This window comes from Megalobrama amblycephala, linkage group LG22, assembly GCF_018812025.1.
Source record: "Megalobrama amblycephala isolate DHTTF-2021 linkage group LG22, ASM1881202v1, whole genome shotgun sequence".
Taxonomy (NCBI): Eukaryota; Metazoa; Chordata; class Actinopteri; order Cypriniformes; family Xenocyprididae; genus Megalobrama; species Megalobrama amblycephala.
The window spans coordinates 22,803,841-22,831,555 of record NC_063065.1 but is presented as its reverse complement, the minus strand read 5'-3'; the positions used below and the strand labels follow the sequence as shown (position 1 = coordinate 22,831,555).

Sequence of the window (27,715 nt, the reverse complement as noted above, 5' to 3'; positions counted from 1 at the left end):
GTGACTGATGGCAGTATGGGTTCTCGGATTCCCAGGCATCCTGCCAGCAAGTCAGCTAAAAAAGGAGGCCCCGCAGGGCCTACAATCACAGCATCAAGTGGCGTTCAGCCTGTTTGCAGAATAAAACACAAACTGTGCCAACATGTGAACTAGAAAGGAGGCCTGCTGAGGCCTACCATTCAAATGACACGTGTCTTCAGCTCGTGAAATAATGTAAACTATGTGAGCAAACTATGATCAGCTAACAGCACTTGTTAGAAATACAACTGCTAACTAGAAGGAGGCTAATTAACCATACAATCAAAGTTATATGCAATATAGCTGTTAACAAGATCACAAAAAGGGAGCTAATAGAAACCAGCTTTCCTCAAAAAGTGGTTCTATACTACCCTGAGTATACAATCCAACAGGTGATGCACTCAGTAACACCAATAAACCTACAAATTTGGAATATTAGTTCACCAATGTCTCCAATAGCAGCTACATAAAAAAGCCTGCTATTATGAGAACAGGTGCTAACCTGTGGCAGCATGAGTAAGCTCACATATAATGTAGGGCAAAAGTCTAGAACTTCAAAGCAATTTTACATAACGCTTTGATGTATATGCCATTTTTCAAAGAGGAAGATAATTTTCTCCATAGCATAAAAGTTCTAGAAAGTGGGGCCTAGCACACACAGCATGAACTTATCTACACAAAGATAAGGGCCTACCACCTGAGATAACAGCATCAGGGAGTCTAAAAACAGTCTACAACCTAGCTGTTAAACTCAACAATTGCACCTACATAGCAAGGGGATAATGGGCATATGGCTTAACAACTCCCTCAGGAGGAGGCCAGAACTAGGAACTATAAACCTGACAAGGCAGAGTATACATAGATGTGGCGAGGGGGGAGTGGTTCAGCGAGGTCTGCAACCGGAGAGAATAGCGGGAGACGCTTGGTAAGTGAGTGGGTTGGATGCAAATCACGAACACCTGTTTCTCGTTCTAGTGATTGGCGTGGAGACAGGATAAGACGCCGTGAGAAGCAGGAGTGTGTGAGAGAGAGGGGAACTGCTGACTGAGACCCAGCGAGTTACTTGGAGTGAAGCCCTTTGTGGATTGTGTTTACCGAACCTGGAGTGAAGCCCTTTGTGGATTATTTGTGTTGCTGTTATCGTGCGTTGCACGGCCTTTCTGTTGAACATTCGTTTCAATAAAAACTCAGTCAGCAGTTGTTCGCCGTCCCTGTCCTCTTCCTTCCCATACACGAACGTGAACTGTGTTACACTGGTGCCGAAACCCGGGAAGGAAGACGGGAGTACGCCGCCATGCAAACATCGTCCTCCCCACCATTTGCGGACGTCATCGCGTCCCTCGCGGTCCTGCACCGAGAACAACACCAGGCCCTGCTGGATCTGCGCAAAGACCAGGAACGGTGCTGGCAAACCATCCTCCAGACCCAGCAGGAGGACCGCGAGGCATTCCGGAGCTGGATTCACCGGGAGGTTTCTCGGGAGCCCAGCGGGCAGCCAGCTGTGCCTGTCCACCTGCCCCTGAATAAGATGGGCCCCCTGGATGATCCAGAAGTTTTTCTCGAGCTCTTTGAGAGATCCGCTGAAGCGAGTGAATGGCCGCGGGACCAGTGGTCTATGAGGCTGGTCCCGCTCCTCTCGGGAGAGTCGCAGGTGGCGGCACAGCAGCTGCCAGTCCAGAACCTCCTGGTGTATGACGACCTACGGCGGGCCATCATCCAGCGGGTCGGCCGGACCCCGGAACAACATCGTCACCGCTTCCGTTCCCTCGACCTGGGTGAGTCCGGCCGGCCCTTCGTGTTGGCCCAACAGCTCCGGGACTCGTGCCGCAAATGGTTGCTGGCTGAGGGAAGCGACGTGGATCTGGTCATCGATTGCGTGGTGCTGGAGCAGTTCATCACTCGGCTCCCAAAGAAGACGGCCGAGTGGGTCCAGTGCCACCGCCCCACGTCGCTGGACTCAGCCATCCAATTGGCGGAGGACCACATGGTGGCGTGCCAAGGGGGCGGCGAACCCCTTCCAGCTGTCTCTCTCTCTCCCTCTCTTTTGTCCCCCTCTCTCTCTAGACCTGTCCCTCTTCCCAGGTCTCGTCCGCCCGGCCCACCTCGCGTTCCGCCCCGGGGGGGGGCCTCCCTGCTGCCAGGACAGACCCCACTCCTGCTTCTCCCCTTTCTCTGCATCAGCCATTTAACCCACTCACTGCCACAGGAGCGGCGGGCAGGTCTGGGCCGGCTTGTTGGCGGTGTGGGGACCCGGATCATTTTGTGGATAAATGTCCGGTTATGGAAGTTGGGATGATGATCCGGGTCCCCGACCATCCACAGGCTGCCCCTGGTCAAGCTGGCGAGTACCAAATACCCGTGAGTATCAAGGGGGGTACATTTCAGGCTTTGGTGGACTCGGGCTGTAACCAAACCTCTGTCCATCAAAGCCTGATTTCATCTGGGGCATTGGATACAGGCCGCATGGTTGGGGTTCGGTGTGTGCACGGGGATGTGGTGAAATATCCTGTAATGCCCATCATAATTAAATTCAGGGGACAAAAGCATAGTGTGGAGGTTGCAGTTAACCCGCACCTCCGGCATCCGATAATTTTGGGAACAAATTGGCCTGCGTTCAGTCAATGTTTGGATGTTTATGCTCGGATGCCTCTTGGGGAAAGAGAACGCAGGGTAGGCAGGCGCGGGTGCAGGTAGGAGAGACTGAGCAGGGACCAGGGAGCGCTGCTGCAGGGAAACAGAGTGAAGCCGGAAGACTAATTCTTCTGGAGCGCGATGATTTTCCCCTGGAGCAGTCTCAGGATGAGACGCTAAAACATGCGTTTGAAAAGGTCTGTGTGATTGATGGTCAGCCTCTCCAGCCTGGACGTCCGCTTGCTTATCCGTATTTTGCGATTATAAAAGATAGGTTGTACCGAGTGACCCAAGACACTCAGACAAAAGAGGATACAACCCATTTATTAGTTCCAAAGAGCCGCAGGGAAATGCTTTTCCACGCGGCTCATTCTAATCCGATGGCGGGGCATTTAGGACAGGCAGCAACACTAAATCGTCTCATGACACGATTTTTCTGGCCGGGCATTCACGAGAATGTACGCAGGTGGTGCGCATCTTGTCGTGAATGTCAGTTGGTAAACCCACCGGCCACCCCAAAAGCGCCATTGCGCCCACTCCCATTAATGCAGGTCCCCTTCGAAAGAATTGGTATGGACCTCATTGGGCCATTGGAACGATCAGCACGGGGACATCGCTTTGCATTGGTCATTGTTGATTATGCAAGGCGATATCCCGAAGCAGTGGCTCTCCGCAACATTTCCGCTAAGAGTGTTGCGGATGCACTGTTTCGCCTAATCTCCCGAGTGGGGATTCCAAAAGAAATCCTCACTGATCAAGGCACGGCGTTTATGTCACGCACGTTACGCAAATTGTACGAATTATTGGGCATTAAATCGATTCGTACCAGCGTCTTTCACCCACAAACGGACGGGCTGGTCGAACGTTTTAATCGCACGCTTAAATCCATGATTCGTAAATTCGTTCAGGAAGATGCCAAAAATTGGGATAAGTGGTTAGAACCTCTGTTATTCGCAGTGCGAGAGGTCCCGCAAGCCTCCACGGGGTTTTCCCCCTTCGAGCTTCTCTTTGGACGCCAGCCCCGCAGGGTCCTGGATGTCCTGAGGGAAGCTTGGGAGGACAGACCATCTCAGGCCAAAAACGAAATTCAGTATGTGCTGGACTTGAGAGCAAAACTCCACACTTTGGGGCGGCTGTCAATGGAGAATTTGTTACAAGCCCAGCACAAACAGAGCCAGCTGTATAGCAGACGGTCTAATTTACGCAAAGTTGCACCGGGAGAGAAAGTACTTGTATTGCTCCCTACTTCAAGTTCTAAATTACTTGCAAAGTGGCAAGGACCCTTTGAGGTTACACGGCAAGTGGGCGAGCTCGATTATGAGGTGGTACGGTCTGACAGGAGGGGGGCACGTCAAATTTATCACCTCAATCTCCTTAAAAAATGGAATGAGGCAGAATCAGTGATGCTGGCGACGGTGATTAGCGGGAAGGATGATCTCGGGCCAGAGGCGAATGTAAAAACTCAATCCCTCGCTCTGAACCCAGGAGGAGATCACCTCTCGCCCTCCCAGCTCACTGATTTATCTAAACTGCAGGCAGAATTTGCAGACGTGTTCTCTCCCCTGCCGGGGCGTACCAACCTCATTCAGCACCATATCGAGACGGAGCTGGGCGTGGTTATTCACAGCCGGCCGTATAGATTACCTGAGCACAAAAAAAGGTAGTTCAGGACGAATTAGAGGCAATGCTTAAGATGGGAGTAATAGAAGAGTCCAGCAGTAACTGGGCGAGCCCGATAGTTTTGGTCCCCAAAAGAGACGGCTCTGTTCGTTTCTGCGTGGACTATCGCAGGGTGAATGCAGTGTCAAAATTCAACGCGTATCCAATGCCTCGGGTGGATGAATTGCTTGACCGGCTAGGTGCGAAAGGATATTGGCAGATCCCCTTGTCGCCATTATCCAAAGAAAAGACCGCTTTCACGACGCTGTTCGGATTACACCAATTCGTTACGCTTCCATTCGGGCTGTTCAGGGCACCGGCTACCTTTCAGCGACTCATGGATAAAATTCTCCGGCCCCATGGTGCATATGCGGCTGCCTATCTAGATGATATCATTATCTATAGTAATGACTGGCAGCGGCATATGCAGCATTTAAGGGCCGTCCTGAGATCGCTGAGAGGGGCTGGGCTCACGGCCAACTCGAAGAAGTGTGCAATTGAGCACGTGGAGGTAAGGTATCTGGGCTTCCACTTGGGGCATGGGCAGGTGCGTCCCCAAATTGACAAGACAGCAGCGATTGCGACCTGTCCGCGCCCCAAGACCAAAAAGGAGGTTAGGCAGTTCCTCGGGCTGGCGGGATATTATAGAAGGTTTGTACCTAATTATTCGGCCCTCACCAGCTCGTTGACTGATCTAACTAAAAAGGATGCACCAGATACGGTCCAGTGGACGGAGCTGTGCCAGCAGGCCTTTACCCAGGTGAAGGCTGCTCTATGTGGCGGGCCATTGCTTCACTCTCCTGACTTTTCTCTCCCTTTTCTGTTGCAGACTGACGCGTCAGACAGGGGGCTGGGTGCTGTCCTGTCCCAGGAGATAGAGGGTGAGGAGCGGCCGGTGCTGTACATTAGCCGTAAGCTCTCTAAGAGAGAAGCTAAGTACAGCACCGTGGAAAAAGAGTGTTTGGCTATTAGGTGGGCCGTCCTCACCCTCCGCTATTATCTCCTGGGACGGGAATTCACTCTCTGTTCGGACCACGCTCCCCTGCAGTGGCTCCACCGCATGAAGGATACCAATGCGCGGATCACTCGGATCGCGTGGATTGTGTTTACCGGTGTAACGTCTGGATGGATCCGTTCAGAGTCAATAAACTTTGGAGTTTTCAGAACGCTTTTAACCTGATGAACTTTGTTTGTTAATCACTAACTCGGCTCCGGACGACTGTGACTTTCGGCAGGTTTGTGGACCTGTGAGGGTAAACAGAAAAACTGCAACTTCCTCACTTCGGTGACTTCAAAAGGAGCACCCCCCCCCAGAGACTGACCAGATCCACATTCCAACACCCCACACACACAGGGACACACAAAAACACACACACAGACACATACAGAAACACACAATCATACATTTTTAACTGTATATGTGAACTACCACTATGCTGGAATATATACATGATATATTTTAGAGCCTATGCATGTTTCCTAGTGTTTAAATGAGTGTATTTGTGCTAGTGTGCATTTTAATAGGGGAATTCTGTCTGTAAACCATAACTTCTTGTCTATGCCTTTCTGATCTGTCGAGTTTGATCTCTCCGTAAAGCTCCGGACACGAGCTATTCACTGAGATATGTCACACAGCTGACAAATGCATTTTTCTATGTGTTTGATGATACTGTGAAGAACGCACTCCATTTCGAAATCTGATCTGATAATCATAAATCATGCAGATTAAGTCGTGAGGCCAAACAAAGGGAAAGCTTTCCCGCCAACTTTGCACCCATGTTATTGGCTACCCCACCTCAAGGAGGTGTGTCGGCTTATCTGTCATAAAAGCAAAGACGCACAATTTCTTGGTGTTCTCTCCCGATTGTCTCACGAGCATCTCGTGCACTTTTTTCCCGGACATCTCCGGTGACCACGTGCTGCCATCGCGCTCAGCTTCGGGACCACCATCTTCCAGCGAAACTCACTCTCAAGTCCTCAGTTCAAACCTTCCCGCGGAACGGAAGAAGCCAACGAACTGCACCAGTGCTAAACTGAAATTCGACACGCCCAACCAATGCAAGTATACTGCCGTTTCTCAATCTTAGATGATGAAACTGATTTCCGCGCTGGCCTCAAGGACTGTTTTGTAAGTTTGCTACTTGCCTTCTCTCTTTCCTTCTCTACTTCCACTCTTGTATATATATGTGTATACTTCTGTATATATTTTAGACGTATAATCTCTGTAGACATAGCTGCATATATTAAACACTTAATTCATGCTCGATTGTTCTGTTCGTTCTTTCAACTGAAGACCAAGTCACTTTAACGTTTTTCGATCGCTTTATGCTAATAGCAAGTTATTTTCATGGCCAGAGAATAACTCCGTTTATAATATTCTGTGAGGGACTTAGTTTGCTGGACAAACGAACAGTTTCTCTAAATAATTATTAAACCAGAACTAATCATATATGTAATTGATTATAATTCGTTGTAATTGATTCACAATATATGTTTAATTCCCCGAGACTCTCACAGTAAACAACAGACAAACACACATGCTGTGTCCCAATTCAGGGGCTACGCACTTCGAAGTGCATGAAAGGGGTAGGGTTTTGGAGTGGAGGGTTGCCAGGTCTGCGCAACAAAACCATCCCAAAAGTAGTGTAATCACAGCGTGTAAAAGTGTAAAAGTATCCCAATCCCAGATCTGGCAACGAGTCGAGCGTCGTTACATGGCTAGCGGCTGTGTGACAGAGACAGTTGACGATTGTGTGTGCATTTTAAAGATGTATGACTTTATATTGGGTTTGACATGCTTCACTGCCGACAGGACAGTGACACAGGACACTGGACCAAAATATGTATGGTTAAACTATGTAATGTTAGTTTTATATCGTTAGCAACTAGTTAACCTTGTTTGCTTTTTATGTTAAATGAAATGTTAACTGTGTAAGTTTTTAACTAAAAGAAACTTGCACTGACATCTTAAAATATACCTGCTGAGCATGACTAGACTATTTGTAACAGTCAAGAATTTTAAAGCTATGATGACCAAGACAAAATTTGAATGGACTACAGATCTATTTTGTAAGTTCAAATATTTCTGATTTTTATAGATTTATATAAAACGATCCACCAGCGTCTCCCTTCTCAGCCGAATGAAAGTGTACACAAATATGTTTTATTCTGTTTTATATACATATACTGTTAATTGAAAATGTTATGTTCTTTTTCTGATGTTAAATCTAAGTTCTGCTCTGTTGTATATAGTTGTAAAAGGTACTTTATGTAATGTAGCTTTAGAACGATGTATTTAATGTAAAAACATTTAATTTACATGATGAAAAAAATATTATATACGTACACACACACACACGCACATAATTTTTCAGTAAGAAGGAAATGAGAGAGAAAGAGTTTTGAAAGAGAGAGAGAGAGAGAGAGAGGGTGATGTAAAATTACAAGTCAAAGACCAGAACGAACCATGCATAAAAGAAATAAACTTGCTTGCGTTGGCAATGAATTTCCCTCGTCGTGCAGAACAATTCTCTTTTAGTCTCTTTGTCGCTTTGAAGCGGCAAAACACGTGAACATATGTAAAAAAAAAAAAAAAATGTTTAACAGAAATTACTCCGACTCATTTACAAATAAATTTCATTACAAATATATGTATACAACTTATGCATTTGCTAACTTAAATAAAAAAAAACAAAAAAAAAAAAAAAATTGACTGTTTCATTGACAAAGTGACATTTAAATAATATCTATATCTACACATTTTAATGCACTGTATTCTGTTCTTGGGAAAGGGGGAAGTGCGATTCACCGCAGCGCGAGAGCGGCTGACGTAATTCGAGAGCGACTTCAAGTACACCCTCTCTGTTTCCCCGCGGAATGAAGCACCCATCTCAAGACACTTCGCGGTCTACACTATCCCACAGTTCATTGCGCGCCAGTGACGACAGGAGTTCAGGTGTGAATTCACATAAATGTAAGCAATGCCCCGGTTTCACCAATCAAACTGTAATATCCGTGATGTCCAAATCGTCAGTTTTTCATAAATGCAATATTTGTCTCTGATGAGATGGAGTGCAGTTGAATAAAATCCTAAAGTACTGTACTTTAAATTCAGACTTAAATACAGAGTCAATGTATAAATATGAATGTATATTTCCCTTTTGAAAGGGAACTCCACTCTGCATTGACAGAACACATTGGGGAACCGTCACGTGACCCAGGTGTCGAAAGCACTATCCAACAACTCCAATTCCTATTGGCCGGCAACAGCCTATGACGTCATACGGCGCGACCCGGAAATATAAAGGGAGCGCCTGGAGAGACAGTCTCTATCCTTTCGTCTTTCGGGACTGTTCGTGTCGTTGCACTCTCTGTTTCTCCAAGTGAGTATTCCCTGTTGAGCTATGTCTGAGGACAAAGTAAAACATTTTAGGAAGTGTGCAGATCCTTGCCCGAGGTTTTTGACTCTGGAGGATCCTCACACCCTATGTGTTATCTGTCTGGGAGAAGAGCATGCACAGGCAGCATTTGAGAACGCTGGCTGTGAGAGTTGTGAGGGTTTTCCTATGAAAACGCTCCGTTCCCGCCTGGCTCTCTTCTCGAGGGGAGAGACGTCAACACCTGTGCCCGGTGGATCTGGTCCCGCTCGCGCTGAGGCTGAGCGGCGGCTGCATTCATGCAGAGCCCGCTCACGGCAGGCTGGACGAACGGTTTCTTCCTGATCACAACCCCGTAATTCCAGTGAGCCTTCCATTCCTTCCAGACCTGCATACTGAGGTTAAGAAGGCATTGAAGAACCCGTATTCGGCCAGAATTCATCTGCATCAGCGGGGGAATTTCGATGATGTGGAGGGATTGGGCCAGTACGGGTATGTGTCGATGCCTCCCATTGACAAGACGTTCGCGAACTATCTCGCCACGGGCAGCGCACCGACACTTAAAGCTCCGGTTCTGCCATCCAGACCCCTTAAAATGACATCTCGTCTGAACGGCAGAGCATATGCTGCTGCAGGCCATGCTGGTGCTGCTTTACACACTATGGCGGTGTTACAAGCATACCAGGCTGACCTGCTGAAGGACCTGGATCAGGGGCAAGTTTTGTCCCCTGAAGCGGTGGCTGAGTTGCACCAGACCACGGATCTCGCTCTCCGGGCCACCAAGCAGACGGCCGCCTCGATTGGTAGATCGATGGCGGCTATGGTGGCCACGGAGAGACATCTGTGGTTAAACATGGCGGACATCGGGGAGAAAGAAAAGAGCTATCTCCTCGATGCCCCGGTCTCGCCATCTGAGCTTTTCGGCGGCTCCGTTGAGGCGGTAGTCGGAAAGTTCAGGGAAGTGAGGGCGCGCTCAGCAGCATTTAAAAAAATGCATTCCGCCCAGGTCAGATTCTGGGCCCAGATGGCCGGGAGGCTCTGGCCTGCCTCGAGCCGAGGCTCAGAGGCAGGGTCAGAGTTCCAGTGTTGCCGCTCGAGCGCCTCCTCCACCATGGAGTAAGTCACAGAAGCGGCGGGATGCAAAGAGAAGGAGAGGTGATCTAAGAGAGGTGATCGATCGCCGGCACGATCAGCACCGCTGATTGATCCCCTTTCTTGGTGAGGGGAATTTTTTAGTAAAAATTTCCCTCGCCCCTTCTCTTTGTCCTCCCGGGATACGTTTTTAACTGTGCATGTTCAGGATATAACACCTTTGAACGGTCAGGCCGGTGGCCGGCCTATGATGAAATTTTTTCTGAAGGCCCGTCTTCTGGCTTGATATCGAAAAGGTTCGCGGGTTTACGGAACCAGGGATATCGTTCTTCCCCTTTGGTAAGGATTGAAGACAGAATCTTTGGTCTGCAAGCCATGGGAAGATAAGACAGGGTCTATTTGAAATTATTAAAAATGTTGCCTTGTTTTTATTCCTGTGTCATTTCCTGAATGTGTAACAGTAAATGCATTAGGGGTTCTTTGGGCAGAACTGGAGTGTGAGATTGACTGAGCGAGCCACAAAATGGCTGCTGTTCAGTTTTTCTCTGTATGTTCAGCCGTTCGGCTATCTTCAGTATAGTTTGAGCTGGCACTCATCACTTCAGTTTATTTGCGGCGGCCTTAGCAGGCTGCCCGGCATTTGAGCTTGATCTTTGCTATTTTTCTCTCTGAAAATAGTTGGTAGAGATCGGGCTTGTTATAGCACCTGTTGTTGTGATAGGCCTGTACCTGCTGGCCAGGCTAGGACTAAGTTTGCGTATGGTGTATGTGAAGTTAAAACCCCATATGTATTCTAGTTTTGGCCTCCTCCTGTATTTGGCCGGTATTTGTTTGCCCAGATTGTCCCCTTACTTATGTAGGTGCAATCATGAGTTTAACAGCTAGGTTGTAGACTGTTTTGTTAAAACCTGATGCTGTTTCTCAGGTGGTAGGCCCTTATCTTTGAGCAGATAGTGTTGGCAATATATGTTTGCTAGGCCCCACTCTCTAGAACTTTCATGCTGTGAGAAAAATGTTCTCTTCCGAGCTACTTGATTTCTTTCAAGTTGAGTTGACGATGCATTTAGCTCCGTCCTCTAGGCTTGGAGCAGATTTGAAAATCTGTGGTAGGGATATATTTTTCTCCTTTTTCTTAAAGCATGCACATCAAAGTTTCCTTTTGAAGTTCTAGACGTTTGTCCTACATTTGAATGTGAGCTTAATATGCTGCCACAGGTTGACACCTGCTTATGTATAGTAGGCCCTTTTTGAGAAAAGCTTGGCCTCTATCTAAGTGTTTGGTGACCCCCTTTAAGCCCCAGCTAGGAGAAGTTTTGGTGTCACTGAGTGCATCACCTGTTGGTTTGCATACTCAGGGTAGATAGATCACTTTCTGAATAAAGTGTGTATCTGTCAGCTCCCTTTCAGTTATCTGTTTATCAGCTATATTGCATATACGGTGATTGTAGGCTAGATTGTTCAGCCTCTTTCTAGTTAGCAATAGTGTTGTATTGGCTGTTTAATGGATATAAGTTGCTCACATACTGTTTTGTTTTTAAACACTGCTTCAGGCCCTGCAGCATGTTTGTTTGAGGTGGTAGGCTTAATTAGCCTCCCTTAGACCATTCTGGTTGTGTTGGTTCCCTTTAGTCACAGAACTTAGGGTACTTTGCCTGTTTGGAAAGTGTAGCCTAGCACAGGTAGTAGTTAGCTTCCCATAGTTAGTGGGTTAGAACTGGTTCCCTGTAGCTTGGTTCCCTGGAAAACTCACAAGCTGGAGCCACGTGTCATTGAATCGGCAGGCCCCTTCAGGCCTCCTTTTTAGTTTACATGTTGGCACAGATTGTGTTTTTTCTGTGCGGCTCAGTATGAGATGTCAGTAGTGAAACCTTACTGAGGTTTGGTTTAACCTATTGTTGTCTCTTTGAGTCGATGATTCTAGCTGAGCTAAGAGCCACCTAGAGTTTAGGTTGGATCTTGTGCTCCTGGAAACGGCCACGAGACTTACGCCATGTGTCCTGAAGGATGCTAAGCCTACGGGCCGCCTTTTTGGATATACTGGCGTTTGTTTAGGTGTATTTCTCTCTGAGAACTATCTTTTATACACTTCGTTGGCCAGGGGCCCAAGTGGTAGATTCAACCCCCTCTTTTGTGGGTTGTTTACCAGGCTTGGGACCTAAACACTGCCACGAGCTGATGCCACGTGTCTGTTGAGGTTATAGGCCTTCCAGGCCTTCCTTAATACGTGTTGGCGTATGCTGTACTCCTCTTGCTTAAAGAGTAAAAGGTGCTTTTACTGAGTACACTGCTTGTTGGATTGTGTTGGGTGGATTATCATAAGAGCACTGTGCAGCTTTCTATTGCTGCCATGGAAGTTGTCTGTCTGCCTGCAGGCTTAGACAGATGTTCAGAATGGTTTTATCAGAAACAGGCCTCTTTCTGAAGTTTACATCTGTTTTTATAAAACTGTTGTCATGTTGTAGTCCCTCTCGGGCCTCCATGAGTATGTGCTCTTGGCATAGTCTACCTGTTAGGTGAGCTCTGCGCTCCCCCTTGGGGTTTGTAATAGTGCTTAGCTCCCTAAGCTGATTATGATGGTTCGGCCTTGATCAGGCCCCATCTTAAGAGTCAGCCCCAGGCTGGTTTGTGCTCCCCTTTTCAGGGTTTTCAGCGCACAGCCTCCTCAGTGCGTTAATTAAGCACTGGGTAGATCCTAGGTTGAGCGGATTATCTCCCCTCAATATGAGGGTTCATAGCACTCAGCTGAGTTCTGCTCTCCAGGATGCCCGTCTCTACGCGTGGGTCTGAGCTGGTTTCTGCCTTTCTGCAGTCACTCTTACCTACTATCTTCCTGAAGAATGCATTTTAGAGGCTCTGTATTCAGACAGGATTGGCCTGAACTGAGTCTGTTCCCCGAGAAGACCAGGTCGGCCTCCCTGGTGGCAATGAGGGTGACCCTGCTCCCCTCGAGAGTGACTGGCTGAGGTTCCCTTTGGTTCCTTGGCCACATTCCCTTAAAGGGACCACTTTTCTTTACGGAAAATTGGGTTCCGGACGCCTTAGCAATTTCTTTAGGCTCTATTTGTTAAAAGGGAAAGGTAGAAGCCTTTTGGAAGTTCAGCTTGGGCTGTTGGCCAAAGGGAATGCTGTCACTGACAGCCTGGTGTGACCCGAGGGGGAGTTGCTGGGCAGTTTGAGAACTGCTTTGAGGCCTTTGCCTCAGCCATATTTTTGGCAGGCACTCCCCTCCAGCATGGACGGCGTGGGTATATCGTTCCCCAATGCGTTCTGTCAACGCAGAGTGGAGTTTCAGGTTACGTATGTAACCATGGTTCCCTGAGAACAGGGAACAAGACTCTGCGTTCCTTTGCCATGCTTCAGGTTGCCTGCCTTCAGAACAGTCCCTCAAGATGATAAGATAGAGACTGTCTCTCCAGGCGCTCCCTTTATACTTCCGGGTCGCGCCGTATGACGTCATAGGCTGTCGCCAGCCAATAGGAGTTTTTTGGATAGTGCTTTCGACACCTGGGTCACGTGACGGTTCCCCAATGCGTTCTGTCAATGCAGAGTTTCGTTCCCTGTTCTCAGGGAACCATGGTTACATACGTAACCTGAAACGATTTTCCAAGTTAACATTTAATTTAACATAAAAAAAAACAAACAAGGTTAACTAGTTGCTAACAATATAAAACTAACATTATATAGTTTAACCATACATATTTTGGTCCAGTGTCCTGTCGTCGCCGGCAGTGAAGCATGTCAAACCCAATAGAAAGTCATAAAACTTTAAAATCCACACACAAACATCAGCTGTCTGTTACACAGCCGCTAGCCATGTAACGATGCTCGGCTCATTGTTGCCACATCTGGGATTGGGATACTTTTACACTTGTGCTGTGATTACGCTACTTGGATGGTTTTGTTGCGCAGACCTGGCAATCCTCCACTCAGAAACCCCACCCCTTTCATGCACTTCGAAGTGCGTAGCCCCTGAATTGGGACACAGCTACAGACAGTGCCCTCAAGCACTGTCTATGCGCGCTCCTCTCCAGACAGAAAACGTCCAGAAAATGTGTATATCAAGTGTCAAACCCTGGGACACGGATAAACACACTCTCTTGAACGTTTGTAAGGCATATATAAAAACCTTACCGGAGTCAATATAGTCGCGATCAGACAGAACAGGACCGAAAGACGATGAGATGCTGACTGTTTCTTCAGGCGCTCCTTTATACTCCGGGTCGGGCCATATTACGTCATAGGCTGTCGCCGGCCAATAGGGATTGGAGTTATTGGATAGTTTGCTTTCAGACACCTGGGTCACGTGACATTCCCCATTGCGCATTCAAACGCAGAGCAATTTCCCTTTCGAAAGGGAACTGAGTTATGTAACAGGCACACCATCTAGTGATGAAGCATGGAACTTTCCTGCAGTTAGATTACATTGTAGTGGCAAGTTTTGGAGGGCCAAGCATCACTAACATTTATATTATAATATTATAATATACAGATTATGTTACATGCTTAGTACATCAAAATAATGATAAAAAATGTTTCTGAAAGGTTTGATACACCATTGTGTTGTTTGTGATCGTCCATCAGCAGCTGCAGTATCTCTCAGCTGTATCAGTGCATCACTGTGACGTCTGACTGACCGAGGTTTTTGTACCACTCTTTATCACTGTGTGAACACCCATTGGCTGTTTGGATAGTGTAAACTCTGACAGTAATAATCTCCTGTATCTTCAGTCTGGACTCCACTGATGGTCAGAGTGAAATCACTGTTAGATCCACTGCCACTGAATCTAGATGGAGTTCCAGTATTACGGGTTGTTGCTGTATATATGAGGAGTTTAGGAGCTTCTCCAGATTTCTGTAAGTACCAGGCTAAATAAACACCACCATGCACTGCACTGCTGGTTTTACAGTTTATTCTGACTTCTTGTCCTGGTTGAACAGCTGTTATTGATGGACTCTGAGTTACAGTGATCTGTCCTCTACACTCTGAGAGAAAACAGACACAAAAATGAAAATATTTGACATTTTAAAATAATTAAAAATCATTGTTAAAAAAAGAAGAAACTGTATTACACAAACCTTGAATAAACAGTGTGAGAGTCCAGATGAAGAAGGTGATTGTGTTCATTGTTGTTCTTTTGTCTTGTGTGATGATGAAGATTGTGTTCTGTTCTGCTCTCAGTCATGAAGTGTTAAACTCACAGCACTATAAACACTCTCAGAGCACTGAAGCATGCGTGACAATGCAAACAAGTGGGCAGGATTTACAACAGACAAACTAATATACACAGAATGATCATTTTACATTCTGACTAATGTTATTTTTAGTAACTATTGTTGAATCCAGTGGCAGTTCAAGTTCAAGGGTCTCAGAGGTTACAAACATAAATGCAGTCTTTTGAAAAATTAATCATCATCAGAAACTCAATAGGTCTCCGGTTTTATTTAACTTTTTTCAAATCTGAAATGTTAAAGAATGGCATTTATCTTGTTTGGCTTCTGTTATTGTTTGGGTTGGGTGTTGCGAACCAGATTAGGGACCAACATAAAAAGCTGTTCAAAAACAGTTATAAGCAAAATTTGCAATGGCCAGGGCAAAAAAGATCAAATTTATTGGCAGTGAAAGTATCAAAACAACAACAAACAAAGAAACAAAAACAAAGGATCAAATAAACATACAAAATTCAAATCAGGACAGGTGAGCTAACTAATCTAAACTACAACTCAGAGTTAAAGGGGTGATGAACTGAGAAATCAAATTTGACATATAAGAGGTCATCATACTATAAGAATATCCTTCAGAGTTTCAGAGCTGAAAACTTCCTTGTTAGTCCAATAAAAGCTTTTATTGACACCAGACCCAGCAAACGACAGGATTTTCAAACTGAGGATCTATGACGTCAAAGGGCAGCAAGCACTATGGGGGTAAATTGATGCCAAAACCATTGAAAATGGACAGACTAAAATTCACAAATAGATATTACAACTTGTAAACACAAAACACAATCTACAAATAGATAAAAAATCCGCAAACAAAGTCCTCATGATCCGCAAATGTAAAACAAGATCTACAAATACATACAAAGTCCTCAAACAAACTCTTTGTGATCCACAAATATAAAGCATATATACATACAAATATAAAGCAGTGACTTGTACTTGAAAACCAGAATTTGAATGAATGTAAAGCGATTTGTCTGCGCATGAGGGTCATTTTTTATTTGTAGATTGTGTTGCATTTGTTTTCATAATTCTGACACTATTGTTTCGCTGTTGTGACAAAATAATGCCATAATCATTGAAAATGAAGAGACTATGAGTCAAAAATGCATATTACAATTTGTAAACACAAAACAAGATCTACAAATAAATTTAAAATCTGCAAATGTAAAACACAATCTGTAAATAGATTCTAAATCTGCAAACAAACTCCTCATGATCCGCAAATGTAAAACAAAATCTACAAATAGATAAAAAATCCACAAACAGACTCTTCATGATTCACAAATAGAAAGCAGTGACTTGTACTTGAAAACCAGAATTTGAATGAATGCAAAGTGATTTGTCTGCGCATGAGGGTCATTTTTTATTTGTAGATTGTGTTGCATTTGTTTTCAGAATTTTGGCACAGCTGTTTCACTGTTTTTTTCCATTAAAAAATCTACAAATGCCCTCCTCACAATTTGCAAACAAACATGGTCTAACTTGTATTTTCAAACCACTGTAAAAAGACATTCGTACACATTCTGTGCAAAGCTCAGCATGCAAGTGTTGAATCTGTGTTTGCAGATCACAGGGCATTCACAGATCCCTCTGCACACGTCTACAGATCTTTTTGGCACTATCTTTCCGCAGAGTGTGTGACCACGATCCACACGTGTAGTCAGCCAATCAGGGGTATTGCTTCAATGTGATGTTACGCCCCTTCAATAAGCCCTTTTCAAAATAAGAGCTGACACTTCTCTGATGTGTGGGCTGGGCTCACTGCCATTTACCGTTGCCGGTGTCACAGCCCTGACAGGCGGACAGAGCCTGGGCAGCGCTGCAGTAGGAGTAAAATCTTTAATACGTGGAAGGGGAGCTGCCACGGGACCTGCCACGGTTATGCGCGCCTGCCTCGGGACCTGCCACGGTTATGCGCGCCTGTCTCGGGACCTGCCACGGTTATATGCGCCTGCCTCGGGACCTGCCACGGTTATGCGCGCCTGCCTCGGGACCTGCCACGGTTATGCGCGCCTGCCTCGGGACCTGCCACGGTTATGCGCGCCTGCCGCGGGACCTGCCACGGTTATATGATGCATATATGATATATGCCGATTGATGAATGCATGCAAACAGTGCAATCCTTATGTACCTATTTATCATCTTAACTTAATATTTTATTCGCTCTTATTGCCCATAATAGAGCGCGTCTCGTGGCTCCTACTAGCGTCGCGTCTGCCTCAAGATCTCTCACTGTTTACAGCTACCAGACACTCTGATTGACACATGAGAGCAAACGGATACATAAATAAGAGCAGGATTGCACAATTTGTCATCTTATATTTTATTCGCTCTTATTGCCCATAATGGAGCGCGTCTCTTAGCTCCTACTAGCGTCGCGTCTGCCTCAAGATCTCTCACTGTTTACAGCTACCAGACACCCAGGACTGATGCAGGAGAGCACAGAACAAAACATGTCACAGCCAAGGTGAGTAAATTGAACAGGTAAAATCACATTGTGGTCTGTGAAATATTGTTTAAGGATCTTTTTAAGTACTAGTTTAGTAAGTTAATAAGATTTTTACAGTCTTTATAAAACATTTCTTTAAATGTTTGTGTCATTCAACAACACTGAAACAGCATTAGTTTTTATTTGTATTTATTTATTGTAATATGGGCTCATACGGAAGCCCTGAACCGCATGGTGAAAAAAAAAAAAAAAAAAACTTGGTGGGGAGAAAAAAAAAACGAAAAGTTATCTCGTTATTTCAACATAATAAGTCGTTATAACGACATAATATCTCGTTATTTCAACATAATAAGTCGTTATAACGACATAATATCTCGCTATTTCAAGATATTAAGTCGTTATAACGACATAATATCTCGTTATTTCAATATAATAAGTCGTTATAACGACATAATAACTCTTCATTATCTATCAAGTATGATAAAGGACGTGCACTTACTTGCGTCCCCAGTGGGGCAACGCTAAAGTATTGGACCGCCAGTCTAGCTTTTACTGCGATCGCCGCGGTTTCGAATCCGCCTTTTGCCGAGTGCGTTCTTCTTTCACATCGCATATCAAAAAGGCATTTATTTCAATAGAAATTAAAACAATGTTATAAAAGTCCAAATAAACTGCCTAACGAGTGTTTAATAACATTAAGTATTTATTGGGCAAGGTTAGCAGCATGTTCTATATTACCCACTAGAGGGCAGAATAAGACAGGGAATCAATTAAAGAGCGCAATAGTTATGTTGAACTACTGTTACAATTTGGTGCTCCAAAATCCCAGAGGTTTATCATGGGAATTTGCGTTCATCCCAGGCTAACCTTTATTGAGGTTAAATTTATTAGACCATAGTAAATAAAACAATTTACAGTGCAAATGTCAGGGGTGTCCAATCTGATTTGACCTATAATAAAACATAGAGATGCACTAGTCCAGGGGCCAAAAACGTTTTTAAGCGGGGTTTTTTTAAATTATTATTCTGGGCTTGCAAACAAACTGCTTTGTAATATTTTCTAAAGATATAAAAATCAAAATAGGTGCTAATATATTGAAATAATAGGACACGGAGTGTCTATTTACAGTAAGTGCAAATAGCGTCCCTTGTTGACAAACACTCTTTACAGTATAGCTCCAATGTCTGGTTGGGCCACTCAAGTTTAAAAAGGGACAGTTGTAATTTGATGTATTCAGTGGCGTAACAATAGCATGTAGGGTTTCAGATTTTGGCTTTTACAGCGATCGCTGCAGGGTCGAATCAGCATTTTGCAGAGCTCACCCAATAATAGAGCTCACTCCTATTTTCTCATCATATACGTTTTCAATAAAATGAAAATAATGTTTAAAAAGTTTAAATAAAATGTGAACAAGTGTTTAATAATATTAAAAGTGTTCATTGAGTAGGGTTGGTGGAAAGTGGAGGGGTTTTATTCTCCCAATAATGCAGCATCCGTTTAATAATTTTAATAAATATAATCACTCTATATGATATTGTTGCATCCTGTACAAAAATACTGAGGTACAAATAGTATCTGCCAATACTAGCCTACAGCATCTAAATACTATTTACACTTCTTGCAAAGAACTGATAGGCTACTTTTACATGGTGTCAATATAATATATCGCTATTTTCACCTAGTATAAATAGCATATCGTGAAAATGCTGCTATTGTCATTTAGTATAAATAGGATGTATCGGTATTTTCACTTAGTGTAAATAGCATCAACAGTAGGGGTGTCAAACTCATTTTAGTTTGAGGGACGGACTGGAAAGAAATGAACCATATGCGGGCCGAATTACCTTCTTCTTATAATAACCTTAGTGTGCTGATAGATGCATTAATATTAAACATATGAACAACAGATTAATTTGCAAGAAAACTGTGTTGTTTTTTTGTTTTTTTTTACAGTGAAAAGACTATTCGATTTTTAAAATAATTTTTTATTAGCATCTATTTTGATTTATCATGGCCAATTTCAATTTTTATAAGAAGCAAAACGTCTGATTCTGATGCTGGTTGCAGATTTTTTTAAGCAAATTTATTTGTTGTTTATTTTTTCACAGGCCAAACTGGCCTTAAACAAATATATCTTTGATATTAGAGGCAAACATTGGCATTTGGATATTAGAGGCATTTTTATCATAGTCAAAGATGTTATGAGCATGAGCAGTTGTTTTTAATTTAAATTACTGAATAATTTCAAGATTAACAGCAAAAACTAGGTCTGGTCTGACTTTAGCTTTGTGAAATTATGCTACATAACAAAACAAAATCAGCAGACGGACTGAATGAATATTACTACTTTATATGGAGATAAGAGGAAAAGCCATCAAAACTTTTCTTAAAAACAGTTGCCTTCGGAGATATATTCATATCAATCCCACTGTAATATTTATATTATTCTCCCTATTTTTCGCAAACAGTGAGCTTGTGCATAGTACAGTAGTTCCTCTGCTGGCGGGTCTGTTCTCTTTGTGTCCGTATTCAGCGTGTTAAAGTCCTGCTTACATACTTCGTAAATACACAGATGAAATTTTGGGAAAATATTACAAAGCAGTTTGTTTGCAAGCCCAGAATAATAATAAAAAAACCCGCTTAAAAACGTTTTTGGCCCCTGAACTAGTGCATCTCTATGTTTTATTATAGGTCAAATCAGATTGGACACCCCTGACATTTGCACTGTAAATTGTTTTATTTACTATGGTCTAATAAATTTAACCTCAATAAAGGTTAGCCTGGGATGAACGCAAATTCCCATGATAAACCTCTGGGATTTTGGAGCACCAAATTGTAACAGTAGTTAAACATAACTATTGCGTTCTTTAATTGATTCCCTGTCTTATTCTGCCCTCTAGTGGGTAATATAGAACATGCTGCTAACCTTGCCCAATAAATACTTAATGTTATTAAACACTCGTTAGGCAGGTTATTTGGACTTTTATAACATTGTTTTAATTTCTATTGAAAATAAATGCCTTTTTTGATATGCGATGTGAAACTAGAGAAGAACGAACTCGGCAAAAGGCGGATTCGAAACCGCGGCGATCGCAGTAAAAGCTAGACTGGCGGTCCAATACTTCAGCGTTGCGCCACTGGGGACACAGGTAAGTGGAAGTCCTTTATCATACTTGATAGATAATGAAGAGTTATTATGTCGTTATAACGACTTATGTTGAAATAACGAGATATTATGTCGTTATAACGACTTATGTTGAAATAACGAGATATTATGTCGTTATAACGACTTATGTTGAAATAACGAGATATTATGTCGTTATAACGACTTATTATGTTGAAATAACGAGATATTATGTCGTTATAACGACTTAATATCTTGAAATAACGAGATATTATGTCGTTATAACGACTTAATATCTTGAAATAACGAGATATTATGTCGTTATAACGACTTATTATGTTGAAATAACGAGATAACTTTTCGTTTGTTTTTTTTCTCCCCACCAAGTTTTTTTTTTTTTTTTTCACCATGCGGTTCAGGGCTTCCGTATGAGCCCATATTACAATAAATACAAATAAAAACTAATGCTGTTTCAGTGTTGTTGAATGACACAAACATTTAAAGAAATGTTTTATAAAGACTGTAAAAATCTTATTAACTTACTAAACTAGTACTTAAAAAGATCCTTAAACAATATTTCACAGACCACAATGTGATTTTACCTGTTCAATGGACTACTTGCACTGAGCCTCGTGACGCACATCCGGTTTGAAATATTACGGCTCAGTTGTTTCCGGTTATATATATTTTCAATGCGCCGTTATCACATAGATAACTAAACCCCTCTTAAAACGAGAGTCCTCGGGATGATTTTAAATTCCAGACATATTCAGAGACAAGAGAAGAGATTCTGATGATTACCGTGTACAGACCTTTCCAAACTCAACGGAACTTTAAGTTTTAATCCAACATAAACTGTGATTCTTTCACCACAGGGTGTCAGCGCTCTAATAGTGATTGCGACGCTGCAGTGTGAGACTTGATAAATAAAATCAGAATGAACATAATATTTTAGTCTCTATTCTGTGCCATTTTTTTCTGACAACTATTTATGTAATTCACACATTTATGCCAAAAATCCTAATAGTCAAGGTAGTTGCGCTGTCATTGCGTTATTCTTTAAGATTACTTAATAACACTGTTAAAGCAGTTATCACATTCATTCAACTATTTCAAACACTGGAATAAAAGAGCAGTTTTCACTTTTTTTTGTTTGTCTGTTTTGCCATCGTGATAATGCGTTGTCACCCATCGTTACACTTACCATAGTAAAACAATGCACTTCCTGTGTTTATAAGTCAAATTCATTTAAATGTAAATTTAACAGGTATGAAATATGATGATTAAGAGAAAAACACTGCTAATGAGAAGACGAGCACTTGACGGCGGAAGGTTAGTGGGGAAATATATTTATTTATTATTCAGAATGCGCATTTGGAAGGGAAATATATTAATAAACATTTCAGCAGGTTGAAGATAATTAATGTTAATGCAGAGAATATAATTAATTGTTTAAAAAACATTTCGCAGCCCTAAAATGTAGTAATAATATGCGTTTTCACAAGAAGCTCTCTGTATATAAGTGCGCTGAACGCTGACCGGAAACGCTCGAGCCGTAATAAGTAGAAAGCGGAAGTAGCTGTGCAAGTAGTCCATTTACTCACCTTGGCTGTGACATGTTTTGTTCTGTGCTCTCCTGCATCAGTCCTGGGTGTCTGGTAGCTGTAAACAGTGAGAGATCTTGAGGCAGACGCGACGCTAGTAGGAGCTAAGAGACGCGCTCCATTATGGGCAATAAGAGCGAATAAAATATAAGATGACAAATTGTGCAATCCTGCTCTTATTTATGTATCCGTTTGCTCTCATGTGTCAATCAGAGTGTCTGGTACCTGTAAACAGTGAGAGATCTTTAGGCAGGCGCGACGCGAGTAGGAGCCACGAGACGCGCTCTATTATGGGCAATAAGAGCGAATAAAATATTAAGTTAAGATGATAAATAGGTACATAAGAGCAGGATTGCACTGTTTGCACGCATTCATCAATCGGCATATATCATATATGCATCATATATCCGTGGCAGGTCCCGAGGCAGGCGCGCATAACCGTGGCAGGTCCCGAGGCAGGCGCGCATAACCGTGGCAGGTCCCGAGGCAGGCGCGCATAACCGTGGCAGGTCCCGAGGCAGGCGCATATAACCGTGGCAGGTCCCGAGGCAGGCGCGCATAACCGTGGCAGGTCCCGAGGCAGGCGCATATAACCGTGGCAGGTCCCGAGGCAGGCGCGCATAACCGTGGCAGGTCCCGAGGCAGGCGCGCATAACCGTGGCAGGTCCCGCGGCAGGCGCGCATAACCGTGGCAGGTCCCGAGGCAGGCGCGAATAACCGTGGCAGGTCCCGAGGCAGGCGCATATAACCGTGGCAGGTCCCGAGACAGGCGCGCATAACCGTGGCAGGTCCCGAGACAGGCGCATATAACCGTGGCAGGTCCCGAGGCAGGCGCGCATAACCGTGGCAGGTCCCGAGGCAGGCGCGCATAACCGTGGCAGGTCCCGAGGCAGGCGCGCATAACCGTGGCAGGTCCCGCGGCAGGCGCGCATAACCGTGGCAGGTCCCGAGGCAGGCGCGAATAACCGTGGCAGGTCCCGAGGCAGGCGCATATAACCGTGGCAGGTCCCGAGACAGGCGCGCATAACCGTGGCAGGTCCCGAGACAGGCGCATATAACCGTGGCAGGTCCCGAGGCAGGCGCGCATAACCGTGGCAGGTCCCGAGGCAGGCGCGCATAACCGTGGCAGGTCCCGAGGCAGGCGCGCATAACCGTGGCAGGTCCCGCGGCAGGCGCGCATAACCGTGGCAGGTCCCGAGGCAGGCGCGCATAACCGTGGCAGGTCCCGTGGCAGCTCCCCCTTCCACGTATTAAAGATTTTACTCCTACTGCAGCGCTGCCCAGGCTCTGTCCGCCTGTCAGGGCTGTGACACCAGCAACGGTAAATGGCAGTGAGCCCAGCCCACACATCAGAGAAGTGTCAGCTCTTATTTTGAAAAGGGCTTATTGAAGGGGCGTGACATCACATTGAAGCAATACCCCTGATTGGCTGACTACACGTGTGGATCGTGGTCACACACTCTGCGGAAAGATAGTGCCAAAAAGATCTGTAGACGTGTGCAGAGGGATCTGTGAATGCCCTGTGATCTGCAAACACAGATTCAACACTTGCATGCTGAGCTTTGCACAGAATGTGTACGAATGTCTTTTTACAGTGGTTTGAAAATACAAGTTAGACCATGTTTGTTTGCAAATTGTAAGGAGGGCATTTGTAGATTTTTTAATGGAAAAAACAGCGAAACAGCTGTGCCAAAATTCTGAAAACAAATGCAACACAATCTACAAATAAAAAATGACCCTCATGCGCAGACAAATCACTTTGCATTCATTCAAATTCTGGTTTTCAAGTACAAGTCACTGCTTTCTATTTGTGAATCATGAAGAGTCTGTTTGTGGATTTTTTATCTATTTGTAGATTTTGTTTTACATTTGCAGATCATGAGGAGTTTGTTTGCAGATTTGGAATCTATTTACAGATTGTGTTTTACATTTGCAGATTTTAAATTTATTTGTAGATCTTGTTTTGTGTTTACAAATTGTAATATGCATTTTTGACTCATAGTCTCTTCATTTTCAATGATTATGGCATTATTTTGTCACAACAGCGAAACAATAGTGTCAGAATTATGAAAACAAATGCAACACAATCTACAAATAAAAAATGACCCTCATGCGCAGACAAATCGCTTTACATTCATTCAAATTCTGGTTTTCAAGTACAAGTCACTGAATTCTATTTGTGAATCAGGATGTGTTTATTTGTGGATTTTTAATCTTTTTGTAGATCATGCTTTATATTTGTGGATCACAAAGAGTTTGTTTGAGGACTTTGTATGTATTTGTAGATCTTGTTTTACATTTGCGGATCATGAGGACTTTGTTTGCGGATTTTTTATCTATTTGTAGATTGTGTTTTGTGTTTACAAGTTGTAATATCTATTTGTGAATTTTAGTCTGTCCATTTTCAATGGTTTTGGCATCAATTTACCCCCATAAAGCACCGCCTCTGGAGAAGATCAATGCCTACTTCATCCCTGCCTGTTTAGCCCCACCCACCGATTCACGCATGACATGCAATAGCATAGGTAGCCTAAGTAACATAGGCCTATGTGGTGCTAAACCGGTTCGAGCTACCAAGCAATAAGCATGCCGTTGAGGATTACAAAATATTGTGCAGTGCCTCGATTCAACAGTAATGCAACAACATGTCAGTAACGGTGTTAATTCTAATACCTGATCTGATATTAATGATTCATGTACAGTCAGATGTTCTTTGTCTGTGTGTCAGTAAATCAAACCAGTGACTAAACACTCAACTTCACATTGTTCCCTTTCATGGGAACATCGACGCTGCGTAGTCGCTTTGGGAACGCCTCTGCGCGTTTTTGTCTTGAAGCACTCGTGAAATCGAACCAATAGTGTGACGGGACGTCAGTGCGGGTGACGTCACGGACCAGGAAGCTATAAAGCACTCCTGAGAACAAAGAACGCCAGCTTCTGTGTCTTCAGCAGCGCTCTGTGTTATCGTGTGTCTTATTTGGTGTTGTCTGTCATTTACATATACAGAAACGATCTCTTTTGTTTGAGAACAAGAGTATCAGTATTACACCACATATATATGTATGTGTTGCTCTTAGAAATCAAAATTGTATTTTTCCTGTATTATTTTAATATTTTATTTGTATATATTGTTAATTATTTCCCCCGGGACTTTTATTTTGAAATCGCGATCTGATAGCGCTGAAGTGCGCATGTTCTAGAACGGGCAGAAACGAGAGAGAGACAAAGATGACGCAGCACAGCTCATATATGCGATCTTTTAACAGTTTATTCTTGGAAAACATTTGACTGTAAGTAATTTACAAATTTAGTCAAGTTATAGATGTTTGTAGCAAGCGATTTAACTGCCTGTAATGTTTATTTACATATTTTATTTTCTGTATTTGCAGTTTTACAGTAAAGAATAATAACCAAGAAAAGTACGCCTTGGGACTTTATTCTAAATGTTCACTATCTGTCTAATGGAGCACAGTCACGTGCTATAAGGGCAGAATAGTAAAAAGTCAACATCACAGCGGAATAAGCTTAACAAGATCACTGCATGAACAGCTCATGATACTGCGGTCTTCTAAGACAGTTCCTCCCCCTGAAGATAAAGTGCAACGCACAATGGAGCAACAACAAGGAGCAAGCTATCAACCAACTGAGGAAGGGGAGCATATAAAGACGTTCACAGAGCCTCTTCAGCAGATTGAAATACGATCTCGATCTTCCAGGTCATCATCAAAAAGATCAAGCACAAGCTCAGCAGCCATGAGAGCCCGAGCAAAAGCAGTTGCAGCACGCGCTCAAATTGCCTATGCAGAAAAAGAAGCAAATATGATAAAACAAAAAGCGGAACTTGAAGCAAGTATGTTGAAACAAAAAGCAGACTTGGAGGCAAGTCTACACATCTTACAAGTGGAACGTGCAGCAGCAGTCGCTTCAGCTGAAGCAGCAGCATATGAGGAAGAAGAGGAAGAGCTTGAAAGTGGCAAACTTCATGTAAAATCAGTTCCTGACATGCAGCCAGTCAATGTTGCTCAGCGGACCTGTGAGTATGTACAACAGCACTCAAGAGAATCTTTCACAGAACACCCATTCAATGATGAGCCCGTAGAAACCAAAGTTAAGCCACCATTGACTTCAGTTGTGGCTGGTGTTGATTATACCCTGCTGGCGCCACCTAGTGCAGATATAGATCATCAGCGTCTCTTAAGCCAAAAGAATGGTGCTGTAAAGAAAGAAACAAAAAATGAGAATGATGTGAAACGAACATCATTTCATCATTCTTCACAATATGTACCAGAGACACAAGTTCCATCAGATCTAACTAAATATCTGATTAGACGTGAAATGGTCAGCTCTGGTCTTCTGAAATTTGATGATTGCCCAGAGAACTATTGGGCATGGAAAGCTTCTTTTGTTAACTCAACTAATGATCTGAATCTAACAGCCAGAGAGGAGTTGGATTTGATGGTGAAGTGGCTAGGAAAAGATTCCTCTGAACAAGTAAAAAGAATAAGATCTGTGCATGTTCTTAATGCAACAGCAGCAATTAGTATGGCTTGGCAGCGCTTAGAGGAGTGCTATGGAGCACCTGAAGTGATTGAAAACGCACTTCTAAAGAAAATTGAGAATCTACCGAAATTGTCAAACAAGGACAACCAAAAATTGAGAGAGTTAGGAGATATTCTTCATGAACTGGAGTGTGCAAAGGCTGATGGGTACCTTCCGGGTCTTGCCTATCTTGATACTCCACGTGGGGTTAATCCAATAGTGGAGAAATTGCCCACAAGCCTCCAAGACAAGTGGATAGTTCAGGGGTCCAAATATAAGGAGGACCATCAAGTAGCATTCCCACCCTTTGTCTTTTTCTCACAATTTGTGAGAACTCAAGCTAAGATAAGGAATGATCCCAGTTTCACATTTTCCACCTCTAGTAATCAATTAGCATCAAGCAGAGCCGAACCTAACAAATTCAGCGGAAAGAGTGCTATATCTGTACATCGAACAGAGGTGCTATCTCAGACGTTAGACCAGCAGTATAACCAGCCTCAGAAACGAATTGAAAGCCCTGATCGACTATGTCCTATTCACCGCAAACCTCACCCTCTCAAAAAGTGTAGAGCCTTTAGAGAGAAATCAATAGAGGAGCGCAAATCCTTTCTAAAAGAAAATCATATCTGCTTCAGATGCTGTGACTCTACCAAACACATTGCGAAAAATTGCAGAACTTCAATCAGATGCTCTGAATGTAACAGCGAACGACATGTTGTGGCTTTGCACCCAGATTCAACAGTCTTGATTTCAGAAAAGCCTGTCAAGGAGAAAGAACAATGCGGGGAGCAGACTGATAGCTCACTCACCTCAGTTACTTCAAAATGCACAGAGATATGTGGTGAGTCCAGTCATGCAAGATCATGTTCTAAAATTTGTCTGGTGACAGTGTATCCTGCTGGCAAAAGAGAGAAAGCAGTCCGGGTTTATGCTGTCTTGGATGAACAAAGTAACAGATCTTTAGCCAAGACAGAGTTTTTTAATCTTTTCGAGATCAAAGCCA

The 27,715-nt window shown here is 43.7% G+C and overlaps 1 protein-coding gene and 1 gene segment (V, D, J or C); one reads left to right on the top strand and one right to left on the bottom strand.

Annotated features, from left to right (window-relative positions):
- LOC125258304 overlaps positions 1–27,715 on the top strand; it is a 725,453-nt gene that overhangs the window by 343,123 nt on the left and 354,615 nt on the right.
- On the bottom strand, positions 14,434–14,940 carry LOC125258332. The segment is given in 2 exon segments: positions 14,434–14,759; positions 14,853–14,940. Coding segments are annotated over 2 exon segments (375 nt in total).